General features: G+C 36.7%; 1 protein-coding gene across 2 annotated transcripts in view; it reads left to right on the forward strand.

Moving 5' to 3' along the window:
• Klhl15 (kelch like family member 15) overlaps positions 1 to 19,421 on the forward strand; it is a 46,849-nt gene extending 27,428 nt beyond the window's left edge. For both annotated transcript variants that reach the window (XM_050132166.1, XM_050132165.1), the window contains exon 4: positions 14,227 to 19,421. In XM_050132166.1, coding sequence (XP_049988123.1) covers positions 14,227 to 15,336 — 1,110 coding nt within the window. In that variant the 3' untranslated portion in view covers positions 15,337 to 19,421. The remainder of the gene's footprint in view (positions 1 to 14,226) is intronic.
• The last annotated feature ends 1,549 nt before the right edge of the window (positions 19,422 to 20,970 follow it).

Here is a 20,970-nt window from a genome sequence, read left to right on the forward strand (position 1 = left end):
ATCATTTAAATCATGCTCTTTGTTTTATTTTTGTTTTGTGATAGGGTAACCTAAGCTTAGCTGGAACTCACCATATAACCTAGGTTAGACTTGAATTTTTTAAAAAATATTTATTTATTTTTTATGTATACAATAGTCTATCTGTATGTATGTCTGCAGGCCAGAAGAGGGCACCAGACCTCATTACAGATGGTTGTGAGCCACCATGTGGTTGCTGGGAATTGAACTCAGAACTTTTGGAAGAGCAGGCAATGCTCTTAACCACTGAGCCATCTCTCCAGCCCCCTAGACTTGAATTTAAGACAGTTCTTCCACCTTAGATTCCTGAGTGCTACCATTATAGTTGTGTGGTTGTGAGCCATTGTACCTGGCTAGTCTTGTTTGGTTTGTTTTTTGTGGTTTTTATTCTTTTTGAAGCAGAATTTCTCTGTGTAACAGCCCTAGCTGTCCTGAAATTTGCTCTGCAGACTAGATTGGCCTCAAACTCAGAGATCCACCTGCTGCCTCTGCCTCCCAAGTGCTGAGATTAAAGGCATGCACCACCACTGCGTGTCTTAAAAAAACAAGAAACAATATGGGTCTGTCGGATGACTGAGCAGGTCAGGGCACTTGTAACCAAGCCTGACAACCTGAGTTCCATCCCTGGGACCTAAATGGTAGAAGGAGAGAACTGACTTCCAAAAGTTATCCTCTGATCTTCACACATTCCATGACTATACATGGCCACACATACATAAATAGATACAATAAATTATCCAGTAAATGCATATTTGGCAAAATACTTTACACAAAAGGCCTTATTTGTAACAATTTTTAAGATTATATATATAATATATAATGTATATAGTGTTCTGCCTGCATGTATGCCTGCAGGCCAGAAGAGGGCACTAGATCTCTTTATAGATGGTTGTGAGCCCCCATGTGGTTGCTGGGAATTGAATTCAGGCCCTCTAGAAGAGCACACAATGCTCTTCTTAACCTCTGAGCCCCAACAAAATTGTTAAATTATTGATTAGAACACATTTGTTCATTTCTTTAATATAGTGACATAGCAGGAATGGTGGCTCCTGTAATTCTAAGATAGGAAGATGGCCTAAGTTTGAGGCCATCCTGAGCTACAGTGTACGTATGATCTTGTTTCAAAAACCCAGAAAATAAATAATAAAACATAGTCTAGTGGCATCAACATTTTTTTTTAATTTTGATGCTACTAGGAGGTAAGCCAGGGCCTCATACTTGCTAGGGAAATATTTTTCCACTTAGCTACAATCTTGAGTCCATATTTTAACATCTTTGAACAGGAGCATCTTCATAAATCATAAATATGCATAAGGTAATGCTCAGCATGCTGTTGACCCTCTAGATATTATATTAATATGAATTAGCTTCAGAATTATTAAGTCCTGTGAGGATAGATAAACAAATTAGTTCTGTTCTGTATTTAGGGTTTTATAGTTTATTTGATTGCCAGTTTATTAAGAAAGCAGACTATATAAATATAGTCTGCTTTAAGTAAACTCATCATTCTTATTTCAGACACATTGTTTTATGAACTACCTCATGATATTCAGACTCTGTAGTGTGTTTTTTTTCCCCTTATTGGTTAAGCATAATTCTCTGTCTTACCTCAAAACTGGATTTATATAAAAATTATTTTTTTTTCTGGTTAGAACACCCAAAGGCATACCACTGGGCAGCTTTATGATGAGTCCCTACAGTTTTTTTTTAAGTGCAATGCTAATGTTTTTAGGAAGGAAAGGCCATAATGTGTATCTGTTGTGTGTACAGAATTTAGAATAGTACTTTTTCTATCATTGAGAATATATTTGTACTTAATAAATGTTTATTTTGGGACTATTTACTTCTTTGGGCTGGCAAGATGGTTCCGTGGGTAAAGATGCTTGCTGCCAAGCCTGATGACCTGAGTTCAATCTCTGGGACATACATGGTGGAAGGAGAGTGTTGTCCTCTGATCTTAATCCATACACAATGGCATATACATACCCATGTATATGTAATATAATATTTACCACTTTGACAATTTTGATAGCTTAAAATACATCTTTATTAGTGAAAATTCAAGTCAGTGAAAATAATATTTCAGAAAAGCTTTCTAGCACTTTGATATTTTAAGACAGGATCTCATCTAGCCCAGGATGGCTTAACTTTCTTGCCTCAGCTTTCTGAATGATGGGATTACAGGCCGGCATCATAATGCTCACCTGGAGTTAATGGCTTTAAAAACTATGAAACTAACAAACTAAAACCTTTAAACTGAGCCTTTAATCCCAGCACTCAGGAAGCAGAGGCAGGCAAATCTCTGAGTTTGAGGACAACTTGGTCTGCACAGTTTCAGGACAGCCAGAGCTACATAATAAGACCTTATCTCAAAAAACAACAGCAACAAATCCCAAAACAACAAAAACCTGCAGATGGTCGCACACTCCTTTAATCTCAGCACTAGGGAGGCAGAGGCAGGCAGATCTCTGAGCTTGGTCTACAGAGAGTTCCAGGACAGCCAGGGATACACAGAGAAACCCTGTCTCAAAACAGCAACAACAAAAACCAAACAATAAAATACCCCCCCCCCCAGCCAAACCCCTACATTTTGGTTTCTTGGGGAAATAGCAGCTCAATTGGTAAAGCATGAGGCTTCAAGTTTGATTCCTAGAACCCATGCAGGAAAAAAGTCTGCCATGATGTTGCATGTTTATAATTTCAGCACAGAGGTGTTAGAGTCCTAGTGACCAGCCCAGCTAAATTTGCAAGTTTCAGGCCAGTGAGAAATCTTGTCAGAAAAACAGTTGAACACCAGAAGAATGACATCCAAGATTGACCTCTGTTGACCACATGTATGTGTTGATACACATACACACCTGAAAATCAAAGCTACTTTTTTGTTTGTTTGTTTTTCGAGACAGGGTTTCTCTGTGGCTTTGGAGCCTGTCCTGGAACTAGCTCTGTAGACCAGGCTGGTCTTGAAATCACAGAGATCCACCTGCCTCTGCCTCCCGAGTGCTGGGATCAAAGGCATGCACCACCATCGCCCGGCTCTCAAAGCTACATTTTAAAACAAGCCTAAAGCATTATGAAGTCACCTAGGAACTAGTAGAATGTTCCTAGTAGTAGTAGTAGTAGGATGAGGGTTTGAGTATCTAAAGTATGCCTTAGAATATAGTGGTGTCAGTGTTCTTCACCAAACACTAATCCTCCACACAGTTTCTCCATCAGCATTCACAGTGGACTGTTAACATAGTTACTGTTCTTAATCTCATGCTTGTGGTATGATATTCTCATTAATTGAAGTACAGCCCATGGGTACAGTGTAGATCCTGTTATTATAGGTCTGCAATCCCTTCATGTATGTTTTTGGAACATGCTGTCTGATCCTGATACTTGTAATTTTAGCACTGTTTAGTCAAAACTTCTTGAAAAGACTTTGTTTATATCTAATTACTTCAGTTAGAGCTAGAATAAGTAGAAATTTCCTTGTAACCCTCACAGTTTTAGAAACATGAGAAAAAGTGCTGTGTTTTTGACAGTAATATTTTGGGTATGTATTTGTATTATATGTGCATGTGTGTATTAAGTGTTTATGTATGTAAGGTGCTTGTACATGCAAAGAGAGGCTAGAGGAGGATGTTGGAAGTCTTCTGTCACTTTGTACCTTAGTTTTTGAGAAAGAGTTTCTCACTAAACCTAAAGCTTGCCGTTTTAGCGAAGTTGAATAGCCCTTGAACTCCTGGTATCTGCTTTTCTCTGACCCCCAATTCTGGCCAGCCAGCTCCTGAGTGCTGGGGATTTGAGTTCAGGTCCCTTGCTTTCATATCAAGTGCTCTTTTACCCACAGAGCCATCTACCTAGCTCTGTAAACATATTTCTAAAGAAAGAAAATTAGACGTTTGACCAGAATTTCTGGTAAGCTTGAGTTGTGTTGAAAAGTTTAAAATCCTCTTCAGCTATGAAATAGTATTTATGCAGATAGAACGCTAAATTGCTTAAATGAACAATTAACTCATTTGCTCTTTGGAATGAAAACAAAAATGGGTGGGTTTTCTTTTGGGAGCCAGGCCAGCATTAAACATACTCTCAGTTACTTTGATCTCCTTTTTGCTAATCTTTCCTCTCAGACCCCATAGACTAAGATGCCCAGAATTAATGCATATGCAGTTTTTTTTTTCTAAAAAAAGCAACCCACAGTGTTTTTTAGGCTTTGAAATCTGCTGTGTGTACAGAGTACTTTTCCCCCTTACCTCTGACTAGGATTCAGTTAAGGCTGATAGTTTTTTCAAGAATGTCAGAAGCCTAGATGTTGACTGCTGTTAGAACCTTGATAAAGGCTGTCGGGATGTTAGGGGTTAGTTACTATACAGGAACCTATTGAAAACAGGAATTTGAAAGCTCAATCTTAAACCAGGCATGGTGGTGCATACCTTTAATCCTATCACTCAGGAAACAGAGGCAGGCAGATCTCTATGGGTGCTAGGCCAGCCAGGACAATATGGTAAGAACATGTTTTCAGAAAAAATATTTCAGTGTTCCCCATTTTAATAAAAAAAAAAAACAAAGTCAAGAGGATAAGGGCCTCTTTGCTGATGTGTAAGAGAAGTAACCCTTTTTAATAAGTTGGGAGAGATAATAGAAAAACAGAAAATTAAAAGGATTAAAGGGAGCTGAATATGTAGAGAGCTTGCCCTAGCGTGGATTCATCTCCACCACTTTGAAAGAAAAAAGACTAAATGTTAGTTGGGCAGTGGTGACACATGCCTTGAATCCCAGCACTTGGGAGGAATAAGTAGGTAGACCTCTGTGGTTCGAGGTCATTCTCGTCAACAGAGTGAGTTACAGGACAATCAGAGAAACCCTGTCTCGAAAAGCAACAACAAAAACATCAAATGTCAGAATGACTGGAGAAAAGGTTAGGAGCAAGAAGGAACAGAGGGGGAATGTTTAGATTTGAGGCTTTGAAGTATTACTATTTTATTGTGTTTTCATGACAGGGTTTCTCTGTGCAGCCCTGGCCATTCTGGAAATCACTCTGTAGACCATGTTGTCTCAAACTCAGATTTACTTGCCTTTGTCTCCAAGTTCTGGGTTTAAAGGTATGTGCCACCTCCTCCTGACTTGAAGTCTTAATTTTTCAACTTATTACCTGAAAATGAACCACATTTCTGTAAGCACTATTCCATGACTTATTGAGAAATTATTTTTAAAATTAAACCTTTTATTTGGCTTGCTTGCCAAATACATTTATGAATAAAATATATAATAGAGTATATTTCTTTTTTTTTCGTTATATTTATTTATTTATTTATTATGTATACAATATTCTGTCTGTGTGTATGCCTGCAGGCCAGAAGAGGGCACCAGACCTCATTACAGATGGTTGTGAGCCACCCTGTGGTTGCTGGGAATTGAACTCAGGACCTTTGGAAGAGCAGGCAATGCTCTTAACCGCTGAGCCATCTCTCCAGCCCAGTAGAGTATATTTCTGTAAATACAAAAAGATTCCTCATGAATTCTAGAACTTACTTGTGTTGCTTAAATAAAAATTATTAACTTTATTTTTATTTCTTAACTTTCAGATCATTTATCTTTAATAATCTGGAAGATTTTATATAGAGTTTTTCGAGACAGGGTTTCTCTGTAATTTTGGAGCCTGTCCTGGAACTAGCTTTTGTAGATCAGGCTGGCTTCAAACTCATAGAAATCTGCCCTTCTCTGCCTCCTGATTGCTGGGATTAAAGGCGTGCGCCACCACCGCCCAGCTCAGTTATTCAAATATTAAGAATTATTTTAAAATAATTTCGTACTTTTACCATTTCTGACAATGCTCTGTCATACTGAAGTTGTAAGAAAATTAAGCTTTCTAAGCACATTTAGTTTGAAATTTTTATAAGTAATCTAGATATGGCTTAAAGCATGCTGGAACATGTGTGCTCCCAAATGTTAGCACTGTACCATTTTAAGTAAGAGATTGGAGCATCAGCATAAAGCCCTGAAACCAATCCCTCTCTGATACCAAGAGCTGAGTAATCATAGTATTACTACCAAAAGGATTGGCACCTAGTCTAAACTTATTTTTTATCACCGTATTTTTTAACAAAGGGGTTAATAAAAGGCATTTTGAATCTAGCTTTTTATTTTACATAAATCAGTATAAGCTTTAGTTCTGATGATGAATATTTTCTGCTTCTGAGGATAAAGCTCAGGGCCTTATGAATGCTAGGCTAGGACTTGACCACACACTTATCTCCCAAGCATGATTCCATAAAGACTTTGACATGGTAATTTTCCAATACAACACATGAAGACTGCCCCACATTTTCCTCACAACCAAAACTTTTATCAAACGAGCCAGGTGCAGTGCCGCTTTCTAGCACCTGGGAAGCTGTGGTACAATAATTTCTGACAAGTTCAGAACTAGCCTAAGCTACATAGTGAGTTCCAGGCCAGCCAAGATTACATAGTATGACCTGTCTCATTGCTAACCACCACCAAAAACCCAAAATTAACCAGAATGCAGCTGTGCTTTCTAAAAGTAAGTATTTGTTTTAGCACAAGCCCCATGATAGTACTTTTTTTTTTTTTTAGGTATTTCTCTTGTGAAGATGGGATCATGGTAGAGAAGTGAGAATGAAACTTAAAACCAAGATACAAGCTTACACTCATCATTCTGAAGCTTAAGTTAGCATTTTTGGATGTAGGAAGAGCCAGAAGTGTCTGCTCATGCAACTAGTGTTCCCTGTGAGGAAGAAAAGTATCTAAAGGAATGTGGCTCAGCATCTCACACTGAAGGAAATATTAATATAGAAGATATTTTTTTTGGTTTAGTGGAAATATATTTGACATTAAAAAATTATTTCATGACTGAGGATAGTATAGTTCAGTAAAAGAGAACTTGCCTAGCGAGTGTGGCCTTGAGTTTGATCACTAGGACTATTCAAAACATGAAACAGCTTATAGTATCTTTGTTGCTTAAAAACTTAATTTTTAGACTCTAGCTAGCTTAATAGATATTTAAAATTTCAGATTTTGAGTTAAATCTAGTAGATTGTAGGGAAATGCCTGTTAATATTACAAGTTCATTTTACTTCTCAAAATTTAAGGTAGTATGAACAAGTTACCTTTAAAATTTGCTTATTTAAGCCTTACAGTGGCAGTACACACACCTTTAATCCCGGCAGTCAGGAGTCAGAGGCAGGCATATCTCTGAGATTGAGACCAGCCTGATCTATAGAGTGAGACTATATAGTGAAACCATGTCTCAAAAAAAATATGCTTGTTTAGCAAATGGATTGTATAACATTTTGAGAAACAATTTTTGCTCTGCTCTAGTCGCTGTTTTTAACATATTTAAGGAACCACTGTTAGAATTAATCCTGTGTCGTATTTCTTCCTTCCCTAACTGTATGCATATATGTGTGCACACAAGTTAAATTGAAAATGTTTGAGGAAGAAATGGCCAACTAATAATTCAGACCACTGTTTTTAAGAGATGATATTTATGTCCTAGGATTTTATTATAAAACAAAATGCCACTTTTATAACAAAATTCTTACTGTATGAAAGCAGGAAAAGTGATAATCTTTCCAAGTGTTAAAACAAGACAGCTTTTTATATTTATGAAAGGAGAAGGAAAGTAACTCAAAACATGAAGATATGTCATTCTTTCTATATTTGTCTTTTGAGAGCACCTGATATACAGATGGCTAAGCTGTTACATGAAGGATGGATGATGCGAGAAATGCCTTTTTTATGAAAAGATGAGTCACATTTGTTTTTGGGTAGCTCTCTTCATGAATACACTTCAAAGGCTTTCTTTCATATGGTTTCATCGCTATGCTTTTTTAAAAGTAGAGTGCATGTGTATGTATAAAAATCCCTTAGGCCAAGATTGAAATAAGTAATTGGTTGTGCTTATTGTTACTGTGCAATTTTAGAAAAAGCATAGCAGTTAGAAGCTCTGGGAAAAGAGCAAAGCAGATCTAGAACTTGCTTCGGCCAAAAGCAATTGGAATTAAATTTCTTTGGTTGGAAGGTCTTTGAATTAGCTGTTTCAAAAGGCATATATTCCAGTATTGGAGACTTAGGGGTAGAACAGTTTGATTGGGCTTGAACGTAGAATTGAAGTAAATTTTGTAAGCTCTTTAGAACCCAGGTTTCAAAAGAGCACAATAGAATTTATGGGGAAGAGGACAGTGAAACTAGAAGATTAGGTAGAAAATGCAAGACTGGAAAATGATTCCCAAAGCAGGTAAACTGGGCCAATTTGATGAGATCTGTAAGAAGCAGTGTTAGAATGTGGAAGGGGATGTCAGGTCATCTAGCCTAGTTTTCTGAGACACTGGAACTCCTATTTACTGTTCCTGCTGGTAGTCATTACCTCTAGTATCAGAGGGCTTGTTGACTCCAGAGATCCAGTTGTCTTGATTTGGAACAAATTAGGTATCTTTTAAAACTGATTATTACAAAAAAAGGCTATGACCCTTGTAAAAAAAATATATTCTAACCCATATAAAATCAAATTGGGGTAGACCTCGGGAACTTGCTGGTAGTTGTGTATTGAACACATGTGGATCCCCCATATGTGCTTCCAACTATAAAATAGTTGATTTTTATTTAAGAATATGTGTACTGTTCTTTGGTTTTCCTCATTTAACATTTTGAATATCTGTCAGTACATCTTGGGTTCATTTCACATCATACACAATCATTAAAATGATGGTATATGCCATAGTTCATTCAACTAATTATTTTTTCTTTGAGATAGGGTCTCTGGTTGGTCTGGAACTTAGGTTTATCTATAGCTCACATAGATCCATCTACTCTGCCCCCCAAGTTCTGGGATTAAAGGCGTGTGCCACCTGAGGTTTTTTTTTTTTTCTCTCTGTTGTTAATTTCAGTTTTTCTTCTAATTTTTACTTTAAGATGCTTTTTGTTTAATATCTGGTACTTTGTGAAGATTCAGCATTTTAATGCATTCTTACAGTTTCATTCCACTCTTCATAATACTTGCTCTATGAACTTGTTTCTTAGCATCTGAATTCCAGATAACTGCTACATCAGGTCACTTTCTCATTTCTCTCTTCAGGGTGTTTTGCAGTTAAGGAGTTAGTGTTATACTTCACAGAACCTCCAAGCCTTCCTAAGCTTCCTTGCAAAGTTCCTGATTTTTTTTTTTTGGAAAAACTTGAGAGCTTCCTGTCTAGGATATGAAGGGTTCTCCTTCCTCAATCTCTGAACAAGGCTGCTTTCTGTAAAGTAGTGTTCTATTAGTATATTAGCAGTCATGTTTCAGTTAGGTCCAAAATAGGTTCCTCTGATTTCTGTCTCTCTCTACAGACTAACTTTTAATGTAACAGCTAATGAATTTTGTACATGGACACATGACAGACACTAAACTAAATCCTTTGCACTTGGGCTATCTCAGTCATCTTCTCCAAAATTAAGAAGCATAGGTGATATCCCAATAATAACAGATGGGGAAACAGGATTAAAGGTTCAAGGTTGGGACTGGAAAGATGGTTGAATGGTTAGGAGCTCTGGCTGCTCTTCCAGAGGACCCAGGTTCAGTTCCCATATAGCAGTTCATAACTGTCTGTAACTCCAGTTCCAGGGGATTCGACATCCTCAGACAGTCATACATGTAGGCCAAACACCAATGCACATTTAAAAAACAAAAGGTTCAAGGTTGTACAGCTTATGTGTTCCAAAATCAGAAATTGAATCCTTAATCTCCATACTGGATTGGTTGTTTAATTACTATGCTGGACAAAATTCTATTATTTAGGAATTTGTGTGGCACCCAGGCCACTGGTTGTGCACTTTAAACCCTTAAATTGGTAAGTTGAGGTTTGTGGTCCCTGCTAATTTACTTTTTTCTCTCTCCTCCTTTCCTTTTCTTTCTCTCTTTCAAGATAGAGTTTCATGTAGCTCAGGCTAGCATCCATCTTCCTATATAGCTGAGGATGACCTTGAACACCTGGTCTTTCTGACTGATAGGATGCTTAATTCTTGTTAATCATACATAATTAATTCTTGTTAGTCCATACTTACAGAGTATGAACTTTTAGTTCCAACAAATCAATAAGGAAATTATAAATGAATACAGCACACTATTAGACAATTTATAGAAAGTGAATAAGAAAGGAAAGTAGAAAAACACTCATCTTTACTCATGAAATTTTAAACTATCATGTCTGTACACCTCCCCCAACAAAACAAAACAATATTTCACTAGGTAATCAGTTCAGCTTCCACTTAACCTACTGTTTACTGAATTCCAGGCATGTGCCACCATGACTGGCTTGAAGTAGAGTTTTGATGGTCTTAACTTCTTTTTTCAGGGTTCTGGGAACCAAATCCAGGGCTTACGTAGGCTAGGCAAGTACTCTGCAATTGAGTTGAATATCTTCAACACTTTGGAATTCATTTTTAAAAAATCTGTTTGTCTGTCTGTCTGTCTGTCTGTCTGTCTGTATCTATCTATCTATCTATCTATCTATCTATCTATCTATCTATCTATCTATCTATCTATCTAGTTTTTTCAAGACAGGATTTCTTTGTAGCTTTGAGGCCTGTCCGAGAACTCACCCTGTAGACCAGACTGGTCTTGAACTCACAGAGATCCACCTGCGTCTGCCTCCCGAGTGCTGGGATTAAAAGCGTGCACCACCATAGCCCAGCCATTTATTTTTTGAAGCAGTCTTTTCTCATTTTACATACCAGTTCCAGTTCCCACTCCCTCCCCTTCTCCTGACCCCCAACCCACCCCCATCCACTTTGGGACCCATTTTTAAAATGGAAAGACTCCTTTTTACTTACAAATATGATACATGATAAAGAACCGAAAATATTCGTGAAATTCTAGAGGGAATCACTACTAATGTAAGTAAGCTTATATAAAAATGTATTTAGTTGGTATAGTGCCAGGGTACTGTTGTTCTTCAGAAAAATGAACAGAACATACTGTGAGGCTTTGGGATATAGCTCAGTTGATAGGATGCTTGCCTGTCATTCAAGACCTGAGTTCAGTAATCAGTACCAATAAAATAACTGACTGATCCAGGTGATGATGGTGCGCACCTTTAATCCCAGCAGTTGGGAGGCAGGAGCAGGTGGATCTCTGAGTTCAAGGCCAGCCTGCCTGGTGTACAGAGTGAGTTCCAGGAATGCATGCCAAGGTTACACAGGAAAACCCTGTCTTGAAAAACAAACAATAATAAAATAAAAATAAACAACTAAATATTCTGTGAACATCTTTCCATGTTAAATATGTGAACTAAAATGATAAAGGATTGGGTCTTTTTCATATTTTTCTTTATTGCAATCATTTGTTCATAGTTTTTATTTGCTGAATTCTTCTACACTTGTTTTAGTAGAAAGAATTGAGCTGAATTTGTAATCATTGTCATCCCAGTAACTGATTTTGTTTTATTTCAAGACATACTTTCAGGTAGCCCAGGCTGCTTAAAATTTACTATGTAGTCAGAGATGGTCTTGCAGTTCTGGTCCCCATGTCTGTTTTCCAAGTGCTAAAATTACAGGCATGCACTAACACACCAGGCTATCAGTTTTTGCTAAGGACAGTTATAGTTTCTTTTCTTTGAAATGAGTCATTAGGTCCAATCACTTGCTAGGATCTTTCTGGTTTTTTGATATAGGGTTTCTTTTTGTAGCTTTGGCCATTATGGAACTCACTCTGTAGACCAGGCTAACCTCTAACTCACACAGAGATCCACCTGCCTCTGCCTCCCTAGCACTGGGATTAAAAATATGCACCTCCACCACCACCTGGCTAGCTAGGATTTTTTATTAATGAACATACTATTAAAAAATTTTTCTATCCCTGAAGGGGGAGGAAAAGAGGGGAGCAGAGAAAAATGTGTAGTTCAATTAAAAAAAAAGCCATGTGAAGATGGAAAATACATTTAAAAAATTCTATTCAGCACTTGGGATGCAGAGGCAGGTGGATCTATGTGAGTTTGAGGACAGCCTGGTCTACAGAGTGAGTTCCAGAACAGCTATGGCTACACAGAGAAACCCTGTTTTGACAAAAACAAATTCTTTTTTTCTAAAGCAGAATGGAAGCTGTATTCCCAGCATACTAGAAATAATATGCACTTTAGAGTAAAATTGTCTTCAGATTCTGGATCTACCAGTTTAGTTATGTAAATAATTTGAGCGAGTAAGTCACATAATATCCTAAGCCTCAATTTTCTTAGCAGAAAATCAGGGATTGTTATTGTTCTCTTATAGGTGGAATAATTTTAACAAAATCTACACATATAAAGTGCCCAGCACAGCTCTTGTTTACCATCTTCTGTAGTTAGACAAGACATTTTGCCTTTATTAGTCTAGTGAAGCCCATGGAGGGAACCTCCATATCAAAGTGATGGTCTTATTTGCATAAATGAAATGCTGGAGTTACAAAGGACAACAATTATATTGAATACAGTTGAAACATTTAACTTTGATATCTTTTTGGACTTACCTGGGAGAATTCATGACAGGATGGATTAATGAAAAACACCTAAGAAGAGAAGAGAGAAAGCTCATATACCTGCTTTTGACTTTTTCTTGAACTATCAGATTGGATTTCCAACAGGCTCCTAGATATTTCCTTCTTCAGCACCCTGCCAGCAATTTTCCTGCCAGGGAAATAAATACCTCTCCCAAAGCCTAGCTGCTTTTCTCATATCTGTAATCCACCACTCATGTAATATCTTAAGTTTAAGTCCACAAATCACATTAAAGTTTTCGCTTTCCTACTCTGTCAAATTAATCATGGTCATCTGTAGAATTGTTTACATTGCTGAGGAAGGCACCCAGGTCCTTGCCACATGGTAGGCAAGTACTCCACTACATCTCTAGCCCTCATCTTAGAGTAGTGAATCCTTGTTATTGAAAACGGGATTTTTTTTTCTCTGCTGGTTTCCAACATCCTCTTTTACAAAGTATTTCTTGGCAAATTTAGGTAAAAATATATATATATATATATTATATATATAACTTTTTTTTTCCTAGATAGGGTTTCTCTGTGTAACAGTCCTAGCTGTTCTGGAACTTACTCAGTAGACCAAACTGGCCTTGAACTCACAGAGATCCTCCTGCCTCTGCCTCCTAAATGCTAGGATTAAAGGGATTAAAAACATGGACCACCACAGCCTGACTGACACGTTCTTACACCTAAAGTGCTACTATACAGAGATGTGCTGGACTACTTCATACCTGTCAACTTGACCAATTTATGTATGCTTTAATTTTTATAAATATATCCTAAGTTCTTTGAGGAAATAAACCCTTTCTTCCTTCCTTCCTTCCTTCCTTCCTTCCTTCCTTCCTTCCTTCCTTCCTTCCTTTCTTTCTTTCTTTCTTTCTTTCTTTCTTTCTTTCTTTTTCTTTTTTGAGAGAAAGTTTCTCTGTAGCTTTAGAGCCTGTCCTGGAACTTGCTTTGTAGACAAGGCTGGCTTTGAATTCACAGAGATCTGCCTGTCTCTGCCTCTTGAGTGCTGCTATTAAAGGCATGCACCACCACTGCCTGGCATAAACTACTTCTTACACTTACCTTTCTATCTCCCAGTAGTGCTTAGTATAGCTCTTAGAAGTACTTCCTAAGATTTTGATAGTAGTCATGTTAAAGTAGTTCTACTTCCAAAAACAAAGGAAAAGTTGACCCATTTTCAGCTGGTTTGTTATTTAATAGGATTTGTTGATGACATACTAAATCTTCATGTCAAAAACCTTCTGGGAATTCTGTATGTACATAAAATTTTCACTAACTCACTACCATAGCTCTCCACATGATGCACTTGAGGTTGTTTCATGGTATGTAATATCCCTGGTTAAGAAAGCTACAGATGAGATCTTTTTCTAATATGAAGCCCTGTTTATGACCTGATCACCACTTGCAGCCTAGGGCCTAACATATAACAGTGTCTGATAATAGACTTTTTCATAAACCCTGTTCAGTTTAAAAATTAACTTATTCCTTAAAAAGAGATTGTTTACTTTTAAAGGCTTGGGGGAACATATATATGTAATTATAAATGCAAGTTACAGAAACAAATACAATGAAAAGGCTTTGTAGAAAACAAAGTAATTTTTCCAGGAAAAAAGTTTTAGCAAAGGAGTCTTAAAATATCTTGATCATAGTAGGCATTGATAGTTTGTTTAACATTTATGCCATGTCTTTTGGTTAAATTCTTTTACTTGTATTCCTAGGTAAAGACATCAGAATTTTATAGATATTCTCGACAGCTACGCTATGAAGTTGACCAAGCATTGAATTACTTCCAGAACATTCACCAGCAGCCCTTGTTAGACATGAAATCAAGCCGTATTCGTTCTGCCAAACCACAAACTACAGTATTCCGAGGAATGATTGGACATAGCATGGTCAATAGTAAAATACTTCTTCTAAAGAAACCAAGAGTTTGGTGGGAACTGGAAGGCCCCCAAGTACCTCTGAGGCCAGACTGCCTTGCTATTGTCAATAATTTTGTATTCCTGTTAGGTGGAGAAGAACTAGGCCCAGATGGCGAATTCCATGCATCTTCAAAAGTGTTCAGGTATGATCCAAGACAAAATTCTTGGCTGCGCATGGCAGACATGTCTGTACCCCGCTCAGAATTTGCTGTTGGTGTTATTGGGAAATTTATTTATGCTGTAGCAGGCAGAACAAGAGATGAGACTTTCTACTCGACAGAAAGATATGATATCATTAATGATAAATGGGAATTTGTAGATCCTTATCCAGTTAACAAATATGGACATGAGGGGACAGTACTCAATAACAGATTGTTTATCACTGGAGGAATCACTTCGTCTTCCACATCTAAACAAGTATGTGTGTTTGATCCCAGTAAAGAAGGGACCATAGAACAGCGGACCAGGAGAACTCAAGTAGTCACCAATTGCTGGGAAAATAAGAGCAAGATGAATTATGCCAGATGCTTTCACAAGATGATATCTTATAATGGCAAGCTTTATGTCTTCGGTGGTGTCTGTGTGATCTTGAGGGCCTCTTTTGAATCTCAGGGCTGCCCTTCCACAGAGGTGTACAACCCAGATACTGATCAGTGGACCATCTTGGCATCCATGCCAATTGGTAGAAGTGGCCATGGTGTGACTGTGCTCGACAAACAAATAATGGTCCTTGGAGGGCTTTGTTACAATGGTCATTACAGTGATTCCATTCTCACCTTTGACCCAGATGAAAATAAGTGGAAGGAAGACGAATATCCTCGAATGCCCTGCAAGCTGGATGGTTTACAAGTGTGCAACCTACATTTTCCAGACTATATAATGGATGAGGTTAGGCGTTGCAACTGATATCATCTTTCTCCCTAAAAATCAAAAAGGCAAATAAAGCATTTGTAATAAAGTAGTTTAAAAGCATAAAGAAAAACCTCACCAGTTTTCCTATCAAAGCCATTGGTCTAATATTGTAAGATTTCATTCTGTGCTAGCATCTTTTTCCTTTGAGTGGCCTCAAACTCATGCAATAAGTTCATTTAAAGCACTAGCTCTTGAAACTACTTCCAAAAGCAGTTTATACTTCTCCACTTACCTGGGAAGTGTATTTTTCTGCTTTAAACATTTCTTCCAGATGTTAGTGTAGGATTTGTGCATCTTCTAAGAGAAGACCCAGTAAGTGTCACTGGATGTGATTTCAGTCTCTGTCTGTCTGAACTAGTTTTATACATTGTTTTAGTCTGCTATATGTTTTGGTTTATTATTTAAAAGTTTAAAACTCTTGACCTTTTTGCATGGCTTTTGCTGAAAATGCAAAAATTTAAATTTTCTACAAAAGTTTTTTATATCAGAACACTATTTCTAAGCTGCCTTCTCTTATCTGCATTGTGTTAGTGAAAGCATATCCATACTCGCGCACATCCTATAAATATATAAGGCATATCCCTTTTATGCGTGATTAGGATTCTATATTTTTAAGCTAGTGCACTTGCACACACAGTTCGCCATACTTGTTGAAATTTAGATGTAATGTCGTTACTGTACTAATGTTTTTAGAAAGTTAAAATAACTGGAGTCCTCATTCAGTATCAAAGTAGTCTATCTTCAGTCCATACTAGTTTAGTAAAATTTGAACTCATATTTCTGAAACATGTATGGATAAAAAACTTTTACATTTTGTTTTCAAAACTAAACATTAATATTTCATATTAATGTATGATTTTTTCCTTGTTTGAAAATGTTTTTCTTTGCAGTCTGTTTAATCTTGGTTACCCTGTTTTAGTGAGAATCAGAGTGCTCTGTGTCAAGCTCTCAGCCTGCAGTGTACAAGCACTTTTAAAGAAAAGTCAGGTACTACCCGACTCCTAAGTAAAAGCCTCGTAAAAGTAAGTGCAACTCCCATAGTTTCTATTCAGTAAGGCTTGCTGTAGGTGGTGAACGTGGGGCAGCAACTCTTACACAGTTTGAGTCAGTTTCGACTGAGAGGTGACAAAGGAGTTATGATGTTACTGGTTAGATCTGCTTGATCACTTTGTACAAAATATTCAGTGGCACTAGAGAGATATGTTAACCCTCAGCGTCTTTTTAGTTTCTGGAAGCTACTAGCATGAAGGATAGTCACTCGAAAGTTTGAAATGAATCTTGAATAGCTGTTTTAATGGCGCTTATAATAAATAGTTTAGGATTAACTGCACATTTCAACTCTTCAAATGCAAAGGAAGAAAATATAGCTGACAAAATTAAGAGTGATCCGTGTGGGTGGGTCATTCAAATTGATGCCATTTTCTCATGAGCAGTCTGTATCTGATTAAATCTTACACTGGCATAGCCTGCCAGATCTGTGGATTTTGGTGCAATATTGCAATGCCTTCTATATGGCTGCTGTTGTATAAATTTTTCTAGTTACTTTGTTTTGTTTTATTTTTGCTGCTGGCACCATTGAGCATAAAATGGAAGTGTGAAAGAATGGAAATGTGAAGATTTTGGGTTTTTCTTCCCCTCCCCCCATGCTGCGAATCAGCATGATTTTTCAAAACTGTAAAGCCAGATGTTTGAGTTTTAGAAAGTGTCAGGTACACTTTCTAAAGAAAACTTTTTTTTTCTTTCAGGAATCAGAATAGTGGCTTCTTTTGTGTGTGATCCTTCCATTTTTATTAGGTGGCCTTTCATTTATTTCTGATTTCTGAAAATAAAATTGATATTTGAGTTTCCCTTAGAATGTGGTTAAAGGGTTTTTTTTATTTTAAAAATAAGTTTATTATTTTGCTTTTTGAAACTATAGGTTAGCCATCTATTTTTTCTACTATACTTAGAAGTTTATTTGTGTGTCTTTAAAGAAAATGTCTTCATTATTTTTCTTGATATCTTTTGTTGGAAATGACCAAGAAGAGGATATCAGACAGGGTACCCCTATCAAAGGCTTTACACTCCAGTGGCAGTTCTCTTTAATTGCTTTCATACAACTTCATAGTCCTGTGTAGATCAACATCTTCGTAAACAATTGAATAGTCTTGGTCTTCCATTTGGAATATATAAGGCCAAGGTCAACGATTGTTTCAGAAAATTCATGATATCTTAACTTGAACTAATTCTGGGTTCAGCTTCACGTAAGTCATGTCTGACTATAATCTTAGTAGTAATCAGTTTTGAGCTTTAAGACTAGTTGCTATTGCTTGGGTTCTGAATGTATGAGGAAATCATAGTTCTAATTTAGATTATAAATCCACAAATAACTTACATTCCCTTTTAAAATTATGGTTTAATAGCTGCAAGAGATTTATTTTTGTTATACTAAACTATGAAAAATTTTTCATAGAATTTTTTCATGCTTTTCTGTGCTTCTTTTGGAATCACTGTCTATATGCATTGTATATGAACAAGACTGTCATTTTGAAAAACTCAGTAAGTGGTTTGAAACTATATGGTTTAACTGTTAGGATCTTTAAATGTGTCATCTTCCACTTTACATTTTAAATGGTAGACGTCACAAAAATAGTAAATTTTCTTTAATTGCCTTTTAGTTGGCATCACTTATTTTCTTACATGTCTTTGACCTAAGTTTTGATGTTAAAGAAAATTCTTGCACTACAGCCTTTTCATAGAATACAAGATTCTCGTGTTGAAGGTTTTGTATTGGAAGAAATGCTACTGGTTTCTAAAAGGCAAAGCATTATAGAATGATTAACTTTCTTTGCTAACTTTTTCTGTGTCCTCCTCGTTGCTCTATCTTGTATGAGTGTTACTCTAATTGTGAAATACTTACTGAGCCCTTCTCGTATCTTTTTTAAAGCAGCACCTTTGGACACCTCATTCTGGGAAACTTGCTTGAGTCACAATAAAGGACACACACACTTGTGTGGGGAAGAAGTGGTAAAATGGAGAGTTTTGTCTTAATTACATGAAACTAAGCTTTAAAATATTTTATAACAAATTATTTGAGCTGCATAATCTAAACATGTCAAACGTTTTGTGGGACTATTTTTATATATGTATATGTGGGTGTAGGTCATAACATTTCAGTTTATAATATAAATTGTTATTTCAGTTTATAAGCTATCTCTCAAAAGAAACTAGCTCTTTTGAGAATACATAATTTAAAGGTTTTAGACCGAAGTAAAACAACATAGACAGTAGTGTAAATTAGAAATGTTTGAGGGCTATATGGCAGTGGAACTGCTAGTGCCAGTTTTCTTGTTTGCCTACCATGTTTTCAGTTGATTGTTGGTGGTTTTTTTTTTTTTTTTTTTTGGTATTCTGAACATTTTGTGAGACCATCCATTTGTTTAATTGCATTTAGAGTCGGTTTGGGAATAAATATCTTCTAAAAAGAGATTTATCTTAAAAATTAAAGTCCTAAAAAATTAGTTTATTGAGAGTTTATTACTTCAGATACCCCATAGGCATGAACTGGAATAGATAATTCATGGAAATCCCATTCTTTTACTATATCAGTATAGCTCCCAATATTATGTGAATAACATTGAGAATGCCATTAGCTTTGTTCCCTCTTAAAATTCTTGGGTTTTCTTTTGACTTCTTTGGGAACAACTGCATTAAAAGTTACTAATCAGTATATCAGTAAGGATTGGGTGTTTGCTTTCTGAAGGAATGTTCCTAAGAGGTGATCAGAAAGGTTCTTTTCTACCTAACTTGTTTATGCCCTATACTCTTGGGCATAATTTGTCTATAAAAAATATTTTGACCTTTAGGTACCTGTGGGGCCAGTAGTCAAATAATCCTAGAGCCGATATTAAAATCTTAGGATAATTTAAGGTTTGCCTTTTATACCTGTTTTGAAAGCCTTTACATTTTTTGTCAGGTAATTTTTCCCAAGCCGTGGATATAATCTATTCAACATGTTTATGCTATCCATTCTGTTTTTAAATTGAAAAAAAAGTTAAAAGTGTTTATGAAGAAAAGTTTAAATAAAATATTTTTAATCTTTAAAAGTATGTCTTTATCTGATTATTTAGTCTTTTATTTAATCCTTCACATTCAAGTCATTAATAACTTAATAGTATACTTTGTTATTCTTCAACGTGCCAAGAAAACTGATTTCTACCAATGTTTTCAGCAGAAGATTCAAATGAGAACATTAGAGTGAGATGATTTATATTCTTATATGCAATAGAAATGATATAACAAAGCCAAATTATTAAAGGTCTGCTAACAAGACTTTTTCAGTTTTACAGAATAGAAATATGAGAACTGAGAACAGGCATGTGATCCTCAACTTTAGTTGGTGAGCTTTATGTTTTCTCTGAAATTTCTCTCATGGTTCTTTTTAAAAAATAATTTATTTATTTTATATATATTGGTGTTTTGCCTGCAAGTATATCTGTATGAGGGAATCAGATCCCCTAGAAGAGGAGTTACAGATAGTGGTGAGCTGCCATGTGGATGCTGGGAATTGCAGCTCTGGAAGAACAGCTAGTGCTCTTAACCTCTGAGCCATCTCTCCAGCCTCTTTCATTGTTCTTAAAGGTATTCCTTAACTTAGAAAATAGGCAGAAAGTAGTCTTAGGTATGTGTGCATGCACACACACACACATGCCTTTCACGTGAACTCCTAAGAAACCTCAGCAGGATTCCAAAGGACCTGACTTACTCAGATCATTTTCTAGCTTTTGTGCCCACCACTTCCTGCGCGCTGTTCCAATGGCCTTCTTTCATTCTGTTTATCTTTCAGTGTATTCGTGTCCAGCTTCAAACTGTCTTTCTCTTTCCTTGCCAGTCCACTTCATTTATGAAGCCCAACTGAAGTCCCCCAATAATCTTGGGCATTTGAATACTTGGTCCCAAGGGGAAGCTTGGATGTGTGGTCTTGTTGGAGGAAGTGTGTCAGTGGTGGCAGGCTTTGCGCTTTCTGTTTCCTGCTTGTAGATAGAAATGTAAGCCCTCAGCTCTTGGCTTCTACTCCACCCACATGCCTGTTACTTATGCTCTGCCATCATGGAGTCTAATCCTCTGTGACTGTAAGCTTAAAACTCTCATATGATTTTCTTCAGTCATGGTATTTTATCATGACAATAGAAAAATAATACACCTCCCCTTTGAAACTTGTATTTCTACCCAGTGAATTTATTGCCTCTTCTACACTCCACTCTTTTGTAGCTCTTGATTTCATTCAGTTTGCACAATAGTATAGTACAGAATTCTTTCTCCGTGCTTAGATCATAGTCTCCTTGGATATAAATGCCGTATCTTACTGCCTTGAATGGAAAGACCCTCAGGACTAGCCTGTGCTATGTTCATAGTAAGTGTTCATCGCAGCATGACAGGTTCCATTGTAGGTTACAGGCAAGTGCTATAGGGAGCTAGATGAGTTAGAGGTAACGGCTTCTGGGCTTCTAGCTTGGTTTTCTTTATGTACACACTTCCTACATAATCTTAGCCACACCTATAGCTTCCTTTCAAACTTCAGTTCTGTCACCTGACAAATCCACATTTCTCACCTTAGGGTTCCAGCCAGTTCCTAAGCATTCCTCGTGT

This window comes from Alexandromys fortis, unplaced genomic scaffold, assembly GCF_014885135.2.
Source record: "Alexandromys fortis isolate MF-2015 unplaced genomic scaffold, M_Fortis_MF-2015_v1.1 scaffold_406, whole genome shotgun sequence".
Lineage (NCBI taxonomy): Eukaryota > Metazoa > Chordata > Mammalia > Rodentia > Cricetidae > Alexandromys > Alexandromys fortis.